Source organism: Electrophorus electricus, unplaced genomic scaffold, assembly GCF_041902795.1.
Source record: "Electrophorus electricus isolate QZ-2024a unplaced genomic scaffold, ASM4190279v1 Scaffold79, whole genome shotgun sequence".
Classification (NCBI taxonomy): domain Eukaryota; kingdom Metazoa; phylum Chordata; class Actinopteri; order Gymnotiformes; family Gymnotidae; genus Electrophorus; species Electrophorus electricus.
This window is the reverse complement of record NW_027658796.1, coordinates 175,727-194,792: the sequence shown is the minus strand read 5'-3', so window position 1 is coordinate 194,792 and position 19,066 is coordinate 175,727. Positions and strand designations below refer to the sequence as shown.

The following is a 19,066-nucleotide window of genomic DNA, read 5'->3' as shown; positions in this document are numbered from 1 at the left end:
ACAGAGAGGTGTGTGTGTGTGTGTGTGTGTGTGTGTGTGTGTGTGTGTGTGTGTGTGTGTGTGTGTGTGTGTGCGCTTCAGGCAAAAAAAAAAAGTATACGAAGCCTGAATGCTTGTATTGTATTTCATGCAAACAAATTGAAAAATACTAAGACATATTAAATATTAGCATCTTGAGTAAAACAAAGGCCTCTAATTTATTGTAAATAAAAACTGGCTGCACATACTATGTAGTTCCATTGTTAGCAGGTTAGATTCTGGGGTAGATGGTTAGAATGGGGTTAAAGGAAAGGCGGACTACAGTGCTATGTCCTTCTGCTCTAGAGACAATTATTTGTGTACAGCGCCATCATTAGGCCCACAAGGAGAATGCAAGATGCGAGTAACTTCTTAGATTTTAACGCCATTAGACATTAACGCCACATATGGCTATCCTACATTTATCAAGGCCGGCCTAATAAAAATTCAGTATTAGAAATTGTTTTAAATTTTCAGTGTTTTTTGTGTGTGATGGATACAAAGTGGAAAGAAATTTCAGAATAACCTTCTCTCTATCTTTTCTAAAACTATTTTTAATTCATAACTGTGTAGTAGAGATGTGTGGAAGCCTACAATATTATATAAGATTTTATAATTTCCCCAGTGTTACAGCCAGTTAATCTGAAGGTATGGAACAGATAACAAAACAAGTGATATGATTTAAAAAGTAATTAAACAAATATAGTCTGGGTTCATCAACACGTATAGGCTCCGCGATTCAAAAATAAATAAACTGGAGTAGCTTCTTCTCGATCACAAAATTTATTTTTATTTTATTTTTTTTTTATGTTTTATAAATCAGCACACATAGTTAATAATAGACTAAACAGTGGAAACAGTTTTACCATGGCACGCTTCAGTAAACGGGGCAGCACAACAAAGCGGACATCACAGCGGACAACATAGTGGACATCATAGTGGACATCATAGCGGACAACACAGCGGACAACATAGTGGACATCATAGCGGACAACATAGTGGACATTATGGTGGACATCATAGGCGTTGATGGACCAAACGCGAAACGCATCGAATTTGCGGAAGTGTGCGCGCGGGTGGGGCCTCTGCGTGTGCCGTAGACGGTAATGTGACCATAGACGCTCACAGATCCCGTTAAACGAAGCGTTATATGTGACCTCGCAAGGACCCACTGAGATTTTTTAGACTGAACTATAAATGACGTTATTCTTTGGAAATATCTGGGCTGTATTTATGGTCGTTTGAAGGAAATGTTAAACGAACAGCTAAATAGTTTATTTTCTAATTGTCTTGCGGAGGGTGAGTAGGTTAACCACACTGAGCGGATTAGGATTCCATTATCATTAGACATCTGATGTCTTGAGACTGGGGCAATGTGAAACGCCGATATCGCTCGTCTCCTCTGCGTACTGTGGAATAATAATGAACAACGCGCAAGATATGTCTCCTGATTTTGTCTTGATGCGCCTGGTCTCTGCGGCCGAGGATGACCGCTTGGACGAGGAGAATGGGAATTTGACATCGAGTAGTGGAGTAGTGGCTGGATTTAGGCAGGAAGTCTTGGCTCATGGAAGTATTAAAAGTAAATTCGAATGCGCGCAAAATCAGGTGCCCGGTATTACGCGACACAGTCACCTCACAGCAGTGAACAAAGCTCCGCAGCACGGCGGAACTGAGGCACCTGACACCAGAGTTATGGCGACTAGACCCTCGCTGTCTGTCGCTCCTCCGCTTAATTCTACCGAGGCCCATGGTTATGATCTCGCCCGCAGAGGGGGAATGGCGCCTCAGCTACTTGTATTTAGAAACATATCAAGAGACTCTGAAGGATTGTGTGAAAATAATTCGGATGATCGGCAGGCATCGAGGGCTTTTGAGGACCAGACGACGCGTAGCTCTGAGTCGAGCGCCGGCGTAAATAACAATACGCCGAGCACCGTGGATGCTCAGTCGCATCCTTCATGGTCACTGCGTGGCCAGATGAACCTGCCTATGGCGGATAGCGAGCGTGCCGAACTATGTCACCGACATCGCTTGATCACAGATAAACCAGAGTGGCCGCCGACTGTGGAGAAATCCAACCCGACGGCTATAGCAGAGCCCAAATGGAGCTGCAAAACAGCGCAGGGAGAGCTTCAGCTCTCCGACAGGCCCGTTTTGGAACTTGCTAGGAAATTTGGGAATCTAGGTGTCGCTACGGTTCCTGACTTTTTGCTCAAAGACGGGGAGCTGCCACACTGCTCGTGTCAAAGCATCCTCGGCTCGGCAACCGCAGGAATCAGACAGGGAGAAGACCCGACCGAAACAAGCGATGCCCTCCTCGTCCTGGAGGGACTTGGTTCAGAAGAGGTGAATGGTCTTGGGATTAATGGTTGCCAAAAGAGCAATCTTGAGTCACCGGACAGTGGGCAGGTAAAGAGAGAACTAGTGGATAAGATGTCAGGTGCGTTTGCACTCAAATGTTTCCCTTCCGTCTTGTCCGGGCAGTCAGTTGGGATGAGCGGCGGATTCTGTTCGTCCGCATGTAGCGACTCACAGTTATGCTGTTTGCTGCGAGACTCTTTAACGCCTAGGGCACAAGCCAACCACACTGCCAGACTCTCCCCAGAATTAAAGACATCCTCAGTAGAATCCACTGTCGAGCTACACAGCAACACCCCGTGTTCAATCCAGGCTTCGATCCCTATGGCGCAATCGGAAAGATGCGCCAGTGCGTCTGGAGCGCCTTTATCCCGCGGAGCCTGTGGTGAGGCGGAGAAGGTAAAAGTGCCGGGAAAGTCCAGAAAAGGTTCTCTTAAAATTCGACTGAGCAAACTTTTCAGAACTAAAAGTTGCAGCGGCTCTAATACTCTTCTGGACAAGAGACCTTCGGTTACGTTTTCCATATCTTCAGACGGCAGTTTGGTGGATATGTCAGGAGCGAGCGGTGGGGAACAAGACCCGGCCAGGTAAAACTCAGTCTATTTCTTGTAATGCTAGTGAAGGAATTCACCACTAAAAAGGTGTCACGTGTTGTATTGTTTGTAATAATTCATTCAAATGCATTCAAATTTCTCAATTTAAAAAACTAATCACTATCTGTTTCAGTGGCTATGCATTTAGAGATTTTGACTTAATGTTTAAAAAAATGCTAAAGAATTTTCCAGTATGGCCATTCTGGGATGCAGCAATTCTTCACACTGTTTGTCTTCCTCCAGTCAACCCGGAATAACAAGGGCCCAAAGCGCCTTGTCTGCTGCTTCTTTTGCTCCGCTCTTCACAGGTAAGGCAGTCACTGAGAGGAGCAGGTGATGGAGGCTTGGGGTTAAAAGACTTCTGAGACTCCAAGGCAGATTTTTAATGAGCACAGAGAACAAAAATGTGACATGGAGAAACATACTCTCCACCAGGGGGCATCACTAGACCCAGCTGATGGGGTGGGTGCCCCACTGAAATGTGTCTATGTGTCTCCACTACAATCATTGGAAGACAATGAAATAATAAGGCATATGTTACCATATATAAAAATATATATCATATATAAATGTTTAAACACACACACACACACACACACACACACACACACACACATACATATATATATATATATATATATATATATATATATATATATATATATATATATACCGCATATAAGATAGATAGATAGATAGAGAGAGAGAGAGATAGAGAGAGAGAGAGAGAGAGAGAGAAAGAGGGAGGGAGAGAGAGAGAGAGAGAGAGAGGGAGGGAGAGAGGGAGGGAGAGAGAGAGAGGGAGAGGGAGAGAGAGACAGAGAGGGAGAGAGAGAGAGGGAGGGAGAGAGAGAGAGAGAGAGAGGGAGGGAGAGAGAGAGAGAGAGGGAGGGAGAGAGTGTAAAGTGTAAAACTCAAAAGAGAAAGGGCAATAACTGAGGAGGTCTTCGGTAACTGCTGCTGTAACTGGCGAACAAAGTTGGGCCCCCTTAATTCTGTGTACGTCAAGTAGTCTAGAACTATTAAACCATTTTTTCGACATATGGTAGATTCATGCTTATTTAATCAGATTTTCATTATTTTTTGAAACAAAACAAACATTCTGCCAAGCTGATAATTCTAGGAAATGTTTGTTCATGTCTTTTGAGCCTTTAATGTTTGTTTTCTTCCACCTTTACCTTATTTTTGATTGCCTTTTCCCCCGGTCTCAGGAGAGACAGTGTCACTGGTGGACGTGGACATCTCCCAGAGAGGAAGGACGTCTCCTCACCCACCCACGCCCCCTCCCCCTCCACGCAGGAGTCTCAGCCTTTTAGGTAGACGGTCACACAGCGGTTCACATGATTCCACTTTGTTTCCGTCTGTCTCTCTCAGTCTGTTTTTCGCTTTCACATTGTCTCTGCTTCTCTTACACCTTTATCTTTTGCATCTTTGTTGACATTCTCAGAATGTGTCTTGCATGGCAAAGTATATTTCCATCTCCAGTCTCTCTGCAGCCTTTCTTCACTGTCTCTCTTGCTCACCAATTTGTGCCGCTTTATTTTCATGCCTCTATCTCCCCTGTCTGTTCACGAATGGATAGAATAAATACATGCAGGGTACATAATCTGATAAACTATATAAATCCAGAGAGACCCAGTAAATGTCTCAAAACCCTTTTCAGAAACTGATTTCTTTAAAGCCATCCTGTTCTGAAGAGGCTCATATAGTCATCTTGGATTCCAGGCTCGTGGCTGAATAGGCTGTTACTATGTGGGATGATATTTGTGGTCAGCAGGAGGACAGGATTAGCTGTGTATAATGATTGCATACTTTCTGTTTGTATTAATTTGAACTAAATGAATACAATATTTTTTTTATATTATATTTAAATTCACAGTCTTGAACATGTTTAATGTGTCATATTATTCTAATATAAAGATAGTACAAGTAGAATCTGTTCTGAACCCTCTTTTACCATTTCATATACACATTTTCCAATTCACGTGTTTAAATAAATGCACAGCAGCAAATATGTTCATGTTTAGATCAGTCTCAGATTGCATCATCCTACAGGTGTCTGTGATTTGTCACCTTCAGATATATGTTGTAAGAGGATAAGATGACACACTGTGGATGGCTTGTTGTGTCATCTAATGATAGCAAATTGCCCAGTTCGTGTTTCTGTGTTTTAGAGAGTTTGAACAAAAATACGTAAGGTTTGGTTTGCACATACAGTGGAGAACTGCATTCATGTAGACTCATGCAGGCTTTTCTATAGTATTTTTGCATATTCTGTATAATCTAAAATATTTTACTTTGATAGTCTCCTCTAAACCATTCAGTGCCACCTGAAGATGGTGCATTTGTTTAGTGATATTTTTAGTTCTCTATCGCAATCCATGACAACAAACTCTGAATCATTTACTGGGCCATGAACAAGGTTCCACTGGTATCTGAAGCATGTCACTGACTGCACCCTGACTGAGTTCTCCTCTGAATCCTGCCACTCTGTTCCAGACGACATAGGTGGGCCGCAGCCTGGGCCTTTCCTAGTGAGTGTCATGGGAGCATCCCTGCAGTCTCTCCCCCTGCCTCTTCCTCCTCCTCCCCCCCTCCATGCCACCATGCAGCACAGTCTCAGCCTCAATGGTAAGGGCGTGGCGGTGGCGAGACATGTCTGTTGCTGTTCCTGAAGGTGTTTCTGGTTCAGGGAGTGGATTTCAGCCTCCTCTGGCCTCTCCCACACAGGCAGAATGTCTTGCGTTTGGATGCCCAGAGATACTTTCACCCCTTGAAAAACCAAATAGATGATTTCAAGTTTGGTTTATTTGTCACATACATAGTCATACACTGTACAACACGCAGTGAAATGGTGGGCACGCAGTGAAATGGTGGAAGATGATAGAAATACAAGTAGGCAAATGCCATGGAACCTCCCTTTTTGCTTGTATTGACTTCATGTGAAAGATTGCATGATTATGTTTTATTTTTCAAACTTTTGCAGTGTAAGGCAAAGGTGATTATGGTCCTACTGACGTAGGTGATTATTTGTTGCTCATTTTAAATTAGATCTGTGTAGAATCTTTGAATAAAGTACTATAAAGGCTTTCATTTAATATATACAATAATATCAAAACAACAGGTTGCATATGTGAATCCCAATGATTTTATTACAACTGGGTCATGTAATGTTTGAAATGTTGACCTTTAAGACCTATGTATAGTGAATCACTTGACAAAATTGGCATCAAACCCTAATCTGTTGTTTAGTCCACACGCTGATGTACAGTGGTAACTGCTAAACCAGCCACTAACTCAGAAGACAAAAAGAGTGCATCTGTAGTGAGGAGAAAGCCTATAGCCTATCAATACCAGACAGACATCTGCAACTAGAACTATGAATGTGCAGATTTCACAACATCTCAGAGTAAGTTGCATAAGGAGTCCCTTAATCAGACAAAACCATACAAGAAACCAGGAAAGATGCATATGCTCCTTAGCCAGTGAACAGCACTATGTGGAGGGCTCTGGGAGACACAACACCCACCACCAAAGATTAAGTTCTTTCTTATTCCTTCAGAATGAAATTCAAAGTCATCCTTTAATATCAGATGTTGTGAGAAAACTTACTGGAATTATTGTCTTGCTTAATTGTGACTGCAGAATGCAAAGCTGCATAGCAAGACTGCTTGCTACAAAGGTTTATTTGAGCAACAGACAATATAGGAGATAATAAAAGATATATGGAATAGAAATCAGAGCCATTGCAACCAGATATGATTGTATTCAATTACAGTGTAATATTTTGCAATAAGGAGACAACCTTGAGGAAGCAAGGCTAGAGGTGAACCCAGGCTAGAAAAAAAAGCCATCTGAGAGCTGCAAGCTGCAATCTTGATACAGGGAGGCTGGCCTGCTTTCTGTCGACTTTTAGCAACTGATCAGTAGCTAGCGTTGTGTGGCAGGGACGTCAGAGGAAACCCAGAAATCAAATGCTAGTAAATCAAAGGAAATCTAGCTATGCATTCACCTTGGGTTGATGAATTCTGCAGCAAAATATGTGGCAGGAAATGCTCTGATCTTCTATATGCCGATTACAAGGTTACAGTCCCCACAGTCAACCAATCAGTGAAATTCAGATACAAAACACTCTTGCATGTTGGTAAATATTAACTGTGTGTGTTCCAGATGCTTTCTTCAGAGCACTTCCTCATTCTTCCCCATCACCAATGGAGATTCCACCTCCTTCCCGAGTGACTCCACCTTCAAATCTATGTCCTCTGAGGGGAGTTGATTCCAGCAGCTTCACAGCTAGCCTGAGAGAACTACAAAGGGTAAGACATTTTCATGTCTTGTTACCAGTTCCAGAGCTATGCTAACATATTACAACATGACACAAGACTTGAAACAGGAGTAAACTGCACAAAATTTACAAAGTTTGCAAAGCTGTACAAAGGTATATTTAACCTTATAAAGAAAAGAGTTTTGGAGAAGTATCTTTACATTTTCTGAGTAAATGAAACTATGTAAAAAAGGAAGTATAACTGCACTGTAATATATTAATACACACATCAAGAATCTCAGTTAAGAGTGCTTACTCAGCTAAACTAAATCCTGTCAAGTTAAATAATCTCCTACTTAGCAACAAAATAATTCCACCATGTACAGCATTACTGTGAATTTAACAATGGTGGGTTGATATGTGTGCAGTTGGTAGCAATAGCTTCTAGTATGTGCGCATGTGCATCTTTCATTCTGTTTTTCCATAGTGTGGATGGTACTGGGGTCCAATGAACTGGGAGGATGCAGAATTGAAACTAAAAGGAAAACCTGACGGCTCTTTTCTGGTTCGGGACAGTTCAGACCCCCGATACATACTCAGCCTCAGCTTCCGCTCACAGGGAGTCACACACCACACCCGCATGGAGCATTACAGAGGTAAACAGACACACACACACACACACACACACACACACACACACACACACACACACACATACATGCATGGACTCTAACTCACGTGAGGTAGAATCAAGTTTTTACAACCATAGCTGGATTACAACACACAAGCAAACACATTCACATATACATTTACTTATTTGCCATTCAATATTTAGGAACCTTCAGCTTATGGTGCCATCCGAAGTTTGAGGACCGTTGTCATTCTGTGGTGGAGTTCATAGAACGTGCCATCATGCATTCTAAGAATGGAAAGTTCCTTTACTTCTTGCGGTCACGAGTACCTGGTAATGCTTCTAAAGTATCTTATTCACTATAGTTTGGTGATTTCAGTGTAGACAATTTGAATAAAATAGTATATTGAACTGTTTCAATTGAGATTGTAAGGGAGGTCATAGGTGAAAGATCAGTCCCGTCTAATTCCTGACCTCTGTCTCGCAGGGCTTCCACCGACCCCAGTGCAGCTCCTGTATCCAGTCTCACGCTTCTGTAACGTCAAGTCCCTGCAGCACCTCTGCCGCTTCTGTATCCGACAGCTTGTCCGCATAGATCACATCCAGGAACTTCCATTACCAAAGTACTGCTCTCTCTCACCCTTGTGGTTTCACACTGGTCTGTCTCACTTGTGGTACTTAAATGTCACTGGAAATGTTTTCTCCCCCTAGACCCCTAATTGTCTACCTGAGAAAGTTCTACTATTATGACCCAGAGGAAGAGATGTACATGTCGATTAAAGGCATGCGCCAGACAGCAGGCGGGGAACCGGAGCCAGAGCCCGAGACGTAGCCAGAAAAGCCATATTTCCCCATAAGAACTGGTTGAAACTTCTGAAAATGTTCTTAACAGATATGCAAATGCAAAATCTGTTTATTCACTGGCAATCGCCATTGTAACTGTAACTCCATGTTTTTCAGGATTTCTGTGTATGGACAGCAGATGGCATAGTGCATAGACACTGTTGAACAGAACTCCTACTCCTCATCAGTCTTCCAGTGGACCACAGTGAACATCATTGGAAATGGCCGCTTTCTAATTTTAAACCAAGAAGACAGAGGAGGACAGTAGAATGCTGCGGTACTGTCCATCTGAAACTGGCACTAGAAGCCAGACACAGACCTGTTAGGCACTGGACTGGACAGGCCCGGGACTGAAAACTAGAGCATTTAATGTGACCTGGAGTTATGACATGATCCTCCATCTGTATCTTTCTCATGGAGAAAAAAACACTGGAGTTTTTAAACTGGACACATTTGTGAATCACTTTTCTTTGTTCATTGTCCCTTAATTTTCCACTGCCTCAACAGTACTTCCTCAGTCTGACAGCAGGCTATATGAAGCATCCTTTCAGTAAAAGGGTCAAAATTAAAAGCAGTTTGGAATTCCACATCTCTCACTTGCATTTCATACATGAACCATGCTATAACAAAAATGGCATCTCATTACCTTTAAATGAGTAATCATAGGGAGTTATGCATGATGTTCACCTAACACTAGTCATGCACAGTTGATATACACAAACTTGGCCTACTCCAAACAACTGGGTACTCCTGTTTGGAACTGGACACATGTTTTAAAAGCATCTGTATCCTTCAAACAATGCACAAACTGGGATTAAATACAAATTTTATATATCAGTAAAGGTCTATGTTTAGCATTTTTGTGTGGACCCATGTTTTATACTCTTGACAAATATGGTCATTTGAAGAAATGCACTTCTAAACTACAGTAGGCTGCTATAATAGCTGGTTGTTAAAGGCCCCACAAACACTGATTTAAAGATAATTACAATTCTCATCTTAAATCCCTTGAGAATGTAAACTCCACAAACAGATTTAGAATGACATGATGTGTGCAAGACAGTTGGAAAGGAAGTCCCTAAAGCTGGTTACATAGGTGAATTCATACAAGAGTTTCATTTAAAAGGACAGACCATATCACAGTATTTTTTCCCTTGTGTAATCCACTGTGTTTAATCAAACCCCAGGACGTACGCAGATCTGGACAATTTTCCGTGGCTTGTTTAATTTGGCATTGTTCAATATCAACACCAAAACGGATTTGGCCTTAGTCCAGATATTTTCAGTTGATTTATTAAAAAGTAGTAAGGTGCTGAAGTACCTTTAATATTGGGAGCTGCTGTAGGTGGTAATTCAGACGTCCAGTAAAGTAAAGCACGTCAATCAAAATGGATCTCAATGACTTTTGATTGATACGTTTCAGCCATTTCTAACTGGACGAGCTGGATGTCAGTGAAATACACACTCGGGTATTACTGGCTCAGCCTGGCCCACTTTCTCTCTCCAAGTGCTCACCTTCTTTTCTTGAACTACGACAATCTATTGGCTATGTATCCGCCCATCAACTGTCATCGTACAATAAGATTATTCTATTGGTCAAAGTATAGCTCACTCATGACCATGGTTTTATTTGATTGGGCAGGGCCGCAATCATTCAGCTCTCAGGAGCAGCCGGATTGGTCCAAGGCTGCAGGCGGTCTCTTGCATGGGCTTGCTCTTGAAGGCTTCACGGACAGCGAATGTCGTCATGAGCGGTGGGTAGGAATTATAACGTTGGTGTTTATATTACTATCTACTTTGTTAAACATTTCATCGTCGGATTGACTACAGTGCGTTAAATACCCAGAATAGCAAATATATGTTTCAAAATGAAATATAACACGGCAACTGCAAACCGCACACTTCCGGAATCAGGGTGGTTTTCCGTATCAAAGAGTTTTATCTTGCTAGCTAGTCCGCGGCTCGTCAGGTTAGCATGTTAGCGTTAGCCATCAAAGCACAGCTTGCTTTGCACTTTTACCATTTCACTCCTTTGGCATAAGCAATTTGAAGTTTTGCTTAAGTTCATCTCAGTGCATATTGATGCGACGATCCCTTTGCTCTCCGTGTTGAAATCTGTAGCTGGCTAGCTTGAGATGTAATAAGAAGGCGACAAAGGCTAATTAAACATTTAAAATACAGTTGGTTGCAGCCTGCAGAGCAGTTCAGCTAAGCTAACAGCTTGACCACTGGCGAGCTAACACGACGTCGTCGTTTGACATTTGGTGAGCCGAGAAGCTGTTAAACCTCGTTAGCTCACCTGGTTTTATTTTGAGAGAGCGCTGTCAGGCCGCACTCGAAATTGCGGGTGTCCTTTTATTTCCTCCTTACCATGACAAGCTCTAGCTAGGTAACTGAATGTAAGCGCAAATCTAGATAGGTATCTAGCATTTTGTTTTTTGTATTTTCTTTTAGGAAGCCTGTACGTAATTAGCCTGATAATTTGACACTCGCGAAGTAGCTAAATACAGCTAGATAACAGCTGCTACTAGTAACTTGGTGCAACTCAAGTTCTTAATAGAGGATAAATTAAATTGTACAGAACTGCATGAAAGCTGGCAGGATTCGCATCTGAACTTCCAACTAATCGTTAGATCTTAGTGAATTAGTGGTTATGTAGTCAAACAGCCGTCAGCGCTCACCTGCAGTCATTGAGTAGCCAGCATTAGCTCGCAACACCAGTTGTGCTGATAATATAGCTACAGTCTCGCACTACTCGTGCATTTTACGCAGGGTGTGGGAATATGCTCCATTTTGGATTTTGCATGATGATACTAAGTTCACAAGATCGGTTAAAGTCCTTTCAGCGACGTCTGCGTGAATCACTGCTCTCCCAGTTCACGCTCATCTAGATAGTTACAGGTAACGCCTCTTTTTAAGATACGTTCACATATCTATGACAGTGCATGCAAGATGCAGAAAGCAAACGTATTTCATTAATTTACGCAGTAGTTGGTATCTTTTTGACGATCATGAATTCACTGATGTGTATTTTGTTTTTTGTTTGCGATACGCTGACGTTTAGCAAAGCTGAAGCGTTCTTACTGTATGATAGTCGATCACCTGTTGAAGAGCGATTGTACAACACGTACTTCTAGAAATCACCATTAGTTTCTGTTTCTTTCCAAAGATCAAAAGGACAGCATGGCCACCACTGTTGCTGTTAGTCCCAGTGAATACCTCCAGCCTACTACCTCCACCTCTCAAGTAAGATCTCAGAACTAATGCCATGGTATTTCTGTCCTTGCCAACATCTGCTTTAGACAGGTTTTGTGTTTCTGAGAATTCGTTTTCAGAACACATTTACACCTTTTAATCTGGTCATTATTTGACATTATTTCCTTTGTAAGCAATCTTTGTGTGTGTTGTACAATTCTGAATTGTGTTAAAGTTTTAAGATACTGGTTTTTGCTTTATTTTTTAAAATGTATTTATTTAAGTAGATTGGGTGTCCATGTCCTGCATCTCTTAAAACTGGCAAGGTGTAAGTTTAATAAAGCTCCCTCTTATTTCAGGCTTTTTCACAGCAACTCTGCTTTGATCTGTTTTGTAGGATTCTCAGCCTTCACCTTTGGCTCTCTTGGCTGCCACTTGCAGTAAGATCGGCCCACCTGCTGCCCAGGCACCAGTCAGTGTTCCACCAGCCCAGCCTACAACTCGCCGCTTGCACCCAATCAAGCCTGCTCCCATTGCTCCAGCCCCACCCAAAAATCTCGGCTTCCTCTCTGCTAAGGGAAATGTAATCCAGCTACCTGCAGGGTTAGGTTCTTCAGGAACTAGCCCCATCCTCCTCACTATCCAGACCCCGGCACGTCCAGCAGGCACAACAACTGCAAACATCCAGTACCAGGTGGTGCCCCAGATCCAGGGAGCCCAGACAATTCAAATGGTGCCCCAGGGTGGACAGATCCAGATCATCCCTGGAACCAACCAAGCTATTATCACATCACCTGTCACAGTACAGGCTGCCACACCCACTCCTACATCCATGGCAACAGTACCTGCCACGCAGAAGACAGTGCCCATTAAGCCGTCAACACAAAAGCGACGGCAGAATAATGTTAACGTGACCCTTAACGCTAACGTTGTGCGGCTGCCTAGTGGACTCACGCTGCCACTCAATGTTGCTACGGGTGAAGTGGGTGGAGCTCAGATCGTTACAGAATCAGCGGCTGCCACATCTCGCCCAGTGAAGGGAAAGAGGGGGCGGAAGAGACAGGTTGCTGTAGCTCCACCCACCCCTGCTCCACCTCCAGCCTCACCACCACCTATTGCAGAACAGGTGGAGACGGTGCTAATAGAAACCACAGCTGACAATATCATTCAGGTAGGTTCATAACTCCGTGATTAACCTTCATATGTTGCAGTGCTCATTCACTTTTGTGTTCAGGTTTTATAGCTCAAGAATATAAGGCAAACTTTATAAACTTTACATGAGTGCAAAGTGTCGTTCTTATGGAAAAGGTGTGGCAGGGAAAAAATGATGTGCAACATTTGCACAATTACAAATGTGTTTTAAAAATATAATTTTCTTAAACTGTAGTGGCTCTATAATAAATAGTGGCAAAATGTCACTTTTTGTGTTGGTACACAAAACATATAAAGTACATCTGTTTCAGGTTACATTATTCATTCTATGATTTATTTTCAAACTAATATTCTCTTTTTACTTTGTCTTCCCCCGTATTACTTGCAAAGCACACTGGGCTAGCCTTTTGAGGCAGTCACTGACCAATAAAATGTTCAATTTCATTTAAAGTTTATGCAAGCCCAGTTGAGCCCTGAGCTGAATTGCTTTGGTGAGTGGTGTCAAAAGCTGCACTTCAGTTGAATACTGCTGAAAAGCTCTTGGCTGCATTCACTCCTGGATCATTTACCTCTTTGTCCAGTCTGACTTTGGTCCTAGGACGTGACCTAAACAGCACTGAATTTTCAGCAGTAAGGGGTTGTTTGTGGTGGTGGTGTTTTTTATGGGGGGGGGGTATTATTGTTTTAACATAATCTGATGTATACATTGGCTCATTAGAGGTAAAATAAGCGTAATGTAAAAAACATAATGTTCTTTTAAACTTTGACTATTGCAGTTTTAAAGAGCTGCACTGATTCTATATCGTTGTTTCATGATTCCATTTTTCATTATATTGCATTGATACTTTAAACTCTTGTATTGATGTGTTAATTTGACATTTTATTAAATGTATGTATTCATAACCATTGCTATAGTTAATGTAACTGAAGAAACTTTGTAAAGCCTATAGATGGCAGTAGCTACTAAAGGCCAGTATGCAGGTTTTGTCTATAGCTTATACAAGGAAAAGACACGCAAGTAATACAATTGCATCATGATTTATCAAAAATGTCCAGCACACCTCCAGCTATTTTAGTTCTGTGAAAGTTCATGTTTAATTACTAAATAATTTTCTTTCTTCTTAGGCAGGGAACAACCTCCTGATTGTGCAAAGTCCAGGGGGGAGCCAGCCTGCTGTGGTACAGCAGGTGCAATTGGTTCAGCAGAAATCCGATCAGCAGGTGGTGCAGATACCCCCCCAGGCACTCAAAGTGGTACAGGCTGCATCTGCAACACTTCCCCCAGTGCCCCAGAGACAACCAGCCACCCCGAGTGTGCAAATGACCCCCACTGAACCCACACAGGTAGAACAGAAGTGTTTCTGCTTTGTCAGTTTAGTTAAGCTTAGTTCACAGACCTAATGGCTGGGAGCAGATATTTTCACTGTTCTAGCAAAAATATAAAAAAAAATTTCCCTGCAATTGAGACTAGATTTTTAAAGGTTAATATGCACTCACAATTGGCATGAAGATTTGTTTTTAATGCCCGTCTCTTGGTACAGTACCTTATCTGTGTGCTCTGTATGTTTCAGCTAGGCACATGTTTTAGATTTTGCTATTATATGTTTTGTTTTGGTTTTTTTTTGTCTGATGTCTCCTAATGTTCCCAGGTGCTGATTAAGACAGCATCGGGTGAGTGGCAGGCTGTGCAACTGCAGGAGACGATAGTTGCTGCTCCACACACGCCTGCTGCCACCACCCCTACCCCGCCAGCCGTGGTCAGCAAGAAAGCCCAACCAGGTGCCCGGAAAGAGCGGACCCTTGCGAAGATAGCCCCTGCTGGTGGGGGGTTAATAACGCTGAACGCAGCTCAGCTTACTTCAGCAGCTCAGGCTGTCCAGACCATCAATATCAATGGCGTTCAAGTTCAAGGAGTACCAGTCACCATCACCAATGCTGGGGGTGAGTGCCAGAGCTTGAACTACTCGAGAACACTGTAGATCACAGACAAATATTAAAACATTCATGCTAATGTTTGAGTATTTTTTTTTCAGATAGCATTCTCTTAGGCTAGGTGATTCTGACTGTCCAGGTCTGACTCTCTTACTTATGCTGATAGTATTTGCACCATTGTTTTTCAGAAGGAAATTTTACTTGACCTGGCATGCTGTATCTGCTGACACTGTCAATAAGTCTTAAGAACAGGTTTGTCCCTAGACCAGGGTGGAGTTGGTACTTGTGTCTAGTCTCAGGGACAGTGCTTTTGAACTTGGATGATTTAAAATGTACTTATCATTTTTAGGCTCTTATAGTCTTGTCAGATGCCATGTGTATTAAATAACTAACTAATCATTAGAGTATTAGAGTGCAACCACATGGTTGAAGATTGTTTTTATGTGGCAAACCATGTAAAATTAGTTCTGTCATGCTGTAAGCACAATATTTGACTGCTAGGGGTGTAACGTGGTTTTTGGAAGTAAATTGTTTTCTGTATTTTATGTGTTTTGATTATATATATATATATATATATATATATATATATATATATAAAAAAATAAAAAAGACTTGATTCTACAGAGGTCTTATTATGAACAGTATCTTACAGATCAGACCCTTTGAACTATAACCCACATAAATGTCTAATCGGCTCCTGTAAAACTTTGTAAGCCATATGAGGGACAGCCAGAGGAGATTGAGGGGAGTCTTAAGGGTAGAGTTTTAAATTTGGACACGTTGTTTCATATGTCCAAAAAAAAACCCAACAAAAACTTGGTGACCACAAGTGAATATGCTCATGCAAGTATCTAAAACCCTTTGAATCCAGCCCCTTATCAGTGTACATTGAACCTCGTACAACGACTTATGACACATCTCCACATCTGCTTGGCATGCAGGCCAGCAGCACCTGACGGTGCAGACGGTTCCGGGTGGAGCTCTTCAGCTGGGCAGCGTGCAGACGCAGACACAACCACTGAAGGTGGAGCAGACGCTGGCGCTTGAGCTTCAGAGCCAACCGGGTGAGAAGAAGCGGCGCATGGCCTGCACCTGCCCCAACTGCAAGGATGCTGAGAAAAGGCAAGTGGAAGCCCAGTGTCTTAGAGTGCCGGGGAGGGCCACGCCCATGTTTAAGGCAGAACAGTGTCACTCTTCAAATATTCACATGTACTCCCAAGTTTGGATCAACAAATTAAATGTTGATTGAAACGTGTTAGCATTCTTTTCCTCTGCAGCCATAGCTTTCTTATCATTAGCCATCATCAGTATAAGCTTACATCACATCAGTGCCAGTGTTTAAGTGGTTTTTGCTTCTTTGCTACACTTTAGGTTCTACTGGTGCCTAGGGGCCCTTCAAATTAACTAGTTTTGTGCCGCCTCTCTCCTGTGTGGTGTCTTGGGTCTGGTTTAAATTTGGCTTGTGGAAGTGTCATGTGTCTATTTCAGCTTGTTGGCACCCAGTGTTAATGCAGCCTAATTCTGTACATGTGTTTTCTCAGAATATTGTTCATTTTTCGATCATAATACTCCTCACCAACACTGTACACCAGATAAATGACACTTTGCCTTGATGTCTGCAGGCCAGGCGAGGTGGGGAAGCGGAAGCACATCTGCCACATAGCAGGCTGCGAGAAGACCTTCCGGAAGACGTCTCTGCTGCGAGCACATGTGCGTCTGCACACGGGCGAAAGGCCCTTTGCCTGCAGCTGGGTTTTCTGCGGGAAGCGTTTCACGCGCAGTGATGAACTGCAGCGACATGCCAGGACGCATACAGGTATACTGCACATGCACCCAGATACCGCTCACTGGGATCCAACACCCTGTAACAGTGCCACTGCCTTCATATTGGGAACCCTCTGAAGCATTAATTCACCTTCAGCATGGTGCAGATGGTGTTATTGCAGGGTTTTGTTTTCCAACATAGATGTACTATGTGCGCTGATTTCAGTTCTGACTCTTGTTTCTGGCAGCATTTCAGTAAAGTTATTTTTAGGCTCTAACTTATTTGTGCCAGCTAAGGATACTGTTCTGAGAAGACAACCACGGGAATTTAAAAAGTCAGTTTGGATAAGCGCATACGTTAAATGCCATCAGTGTAAATATACAGGTTGGTTATCAAAGGTAGTGTACTATATAGTTAAGATCACACAACTGGTATAGTTCTGTGTGATTTGCATACTTTACAGCAAAATGGAAGTGTGGGCGAGTTTTGACCTTCAAGCATTAACTATTCCACAACTCTGTATTTTTGCAGGAGACAAGCGCTTTGAGTGTTCAAAGTGTCAGAAACGTTTCATGCGGAGTGACCATCTCACAAAGCATTACAAAACACACATCAACACCAAGAACTTGTGAACATTTGCTTTAAAAAGGTTTTTAGAACTCTTGAGGAAAAAACTTTCCTGCGGAGAAGAGCAGTAAGGGGGCGCTTTTCTTTTTAATGGGACAGCCCTCTCCCCCAGGTTACACACACTGTGTGTTCTAAACCAGGCCTTGTGGAGGCCCTTTGGTCAAGCATGCCTAAACTCCTGTTGTCTCCTTTTCAACTCATCACATTTGTCAGAGGAGAGCTGGCACTCTACATGCACCAGTACATAACATGGACATAACAGGTGTGTGTGTGTGTGTGTGTGTGTGTGTGTGTGTGTGTGTGAGACAAAAGTGAGTGGAGGAGGTATCTCAGACATTTATTGCAGCACCAACAAATACTCCAGCAAAAAAAGCTCTGAATTTGTGCATATAATTAATTTTAAGATCTTTTTGTTTTGTTTTTTGAGCCTTTTGACTGGTGTGTAGCAGCTCATGGATGGCTTTTATTGTGTTCTCTTGCATACAAACATACATACAAAAATACTCTGGCTAGTTTGAATATAAAAATGCTTGGACTTGCTCTATACCCCAAACAAGATTCATTTAAGAATCTTAAGTCAAAAAAATTTAAACTGTCTGACTTTACTAGGTTAACATTTATAACATTTATCAGATGTTTCAAATGAAAAATTTTTGCTGAGACTGGACAATCATGTCATTTATAGTAAAACAGACTAGGCAGATTTGAAATCAATTGATGACTGCAAGTTTAGGAACTATGGACATTTAAACCTGCATGTCCATACACAAATAATGGTTGTATCGAAGAAATATCAATAATTTTGTCATGAAAGCATTTAGATGGTAATTTATGAGTCAGTTGAAGAAGCTTATATTCAAGTGGCAACCTGGGAGATTACTTTTTCTTTTTTTTTTTTATCTCCAAGAGAAATATGGACTCCAATTACAAACATCAAAAGGATGCCAGTAAAAAAGAGGGGTGGAATTTGTGTTCGTTACAAACAGTTGCTCATTTTGAGACAGCCAAGCATTTTAGAATTTATTCTAAATAAGCTAATAAAATCTGTCTGGTCCACAAAAGTGCTATAAGGGGGAAATGCCAGCATAAATATGTTTGTATGTTCTGTTTAAATATTTAAATGTATCCTAGAGATCACAAAATGTAGGTTATTTGTTACACAAGCAAGTGTATTGGCTAATCTTTCCAGACTTGAAGGATGAGAACTGTGTATAGTGTAAATGAGGAAAAATCTTTGTATAGTTTCATTCCTGTAATACACAAACCTATTAGATGAACCTTTTTATGAACTTAATGTTGCCTTAGACAGCTGCACCCCTTATTTAAAGACATTTCTGTCTGATTACATGGAACTGCATTCATAGAACTGCTTTATCTTTTGTCTAACTTATATTAAATGCCAATTTTATGTGCACTGACCAAATTCAGGGTTTTGAGTGGTTAGTATGTCATTCATACACCATGATTGGTTAAATTTGTCAGAACTGAAAAGAAAAAATAGCCCTTTTTTTATCTTTCCTAGATAAATCCCACACCTACAAATCCCTGTCTAAAAGCTGATGATAGATAATTGTGTGTTTGTATAACTTGTACTGAGGTGCTTAAACAACAGAGCTTGCTACTTTTTCTACAGTCAACCCATCTCTCCCAGATTGACAAAATAAAGCATTCAACTCACTGTTTGT

At 41.8% G+C, this 19,066-nt stretch overlaps 2 protein-coding genes across 8 annotated transcripts; both read left to right on the top strand.

The window, feature by feature from the left end:
- The first annotated feature begins 860 nt into the window (after positions 1–860).
- Positions 861–9,297, top strand: LOC113582513 (suppressor of cytokine signaling 7). 6 transcript variants are annotated; one of them, XM_027018298.3, is made up of 10 exons: positions 870–2,966; positions 3,216–3,280; positions 4,184–4,288; positions 5,472–5,603; positions 7,143–7,288; positions 7,724–7,892; positions 8,072–8,200; positions 8,355–8,490; positions 8,579–8,695; positions 8,828–9,297. In XM_027018298.3, exons 1-10 carry the CDS (start codon positions 1,441–1,443, stop codon positions 8,856–8,858), a joined length of 2,556 nt encoding a protein of 851 aa, XP_026874099.2. In that variant the 5' UTR covers positions 870–1,440; the 3' UTR covers positions 8,859–9,297. The 6 variants fall into 6 exon arrangements, with proteins under 6 accessions (XP_081565859.1, XP_081565857.1, XP_026874099.2 ...); XM_027018299.3 differs by having other exon boundaries at positions 872–2,966; positions 8,579–8,730; XM_081709731.1 differs by lacking the exon at positions 8,579–8,695 and having other exon boundaries at positions 869–2,966.
- Positions 9,298–10,187: 890 nt separating this feature from the next.
- On the top strand, positions 10,188–19,059 carry LOC113582514 (sp2 transcription factor). 2 transcript variants are annotated; one of them, XM_027018302.3, is made up of 8 exons: positions 10,188–10,464; positions 11,880–11,956; positions 12,303–13,076; positions 14,183–14,401; positions 14,707–14,998; positions 15,931–16,111; positions 16,612–16,805; positions 17,286–19,059. In XM_027018302.3, the coding sequence occupies exons 1-8, from the start codon at positions 10,416–10,418 to the stop codon at positions 17,384–17,386; spliced, it is 1,887 nt and encodes a 628-aa protein (XP_026874103.3). In that variant the 5' UTR covers positions 10,188–10,415; the 3' UTR covers positions 17,387–19,059. The 2 variants fall into 2 exon arrangements, with proteins under 2 accessions (XP_026874103.3, XP_026874105.2); XM_027018304.3 differs by lacking the exon at positions 10,188–10,464 and adding an exon at positions 11,472–11,611.
- The last annotated feature ends 7 nt before the right edge of the window (positions 19,060–19,066 follow it).

What these genes read in the sequence shown, in the direction of transcription:
- LOC113582513 (XM_027018298.3), top strand. Translation starts at nt 1,441, where the DNA reads ATGAACAACGCGCAAGATATGTCTCCTGATTTTGTCTTGATGCGCCTG. An exon ending in GCACAGTCTCAGCCTCAATG is followed by an intron (nt 5,604 to 7,142) that starts GTAAGGGCGTGG and finishes TGTGTGTTCCAG; the next exon opens with ATGCTTTCTTCAGAGCACTT. An exon ending in CTTGCGGTCACGAGTACCTG is followed by an intron (nt 8,201 to 8,354) that starts GTAATGCTTCTA and finishes TCTGTCTCGCAG; the next exon opens with GGCTTCCACCGACCCCAGTG.
- LOC113582514 (XM_027018302.3), top strand. Translation starts at nt 10,416, where the DNA reads ATGGGCTTGCTCTTGAAGGCTTCACGGACAGCGAATGTCGTCATGAGC. An exon ending in CCCCCACTGAACCCACACAG is followed by an intron (nt 14,402 to 14,706) that starts GTAGAACAGAAG and finishes TAATGTTCCCAG; the next exon opens with GTGCTGATTAAGACAGCATC. An exon ending in ACATGCCAGGACGCATACAG is followed by an intron (nt 16,806 to 17,285) that starts GTATACTGCACA and finishes GTATTTTTGCAG; the next exon opens with GAGACAAGCGCTTTGAGTGT.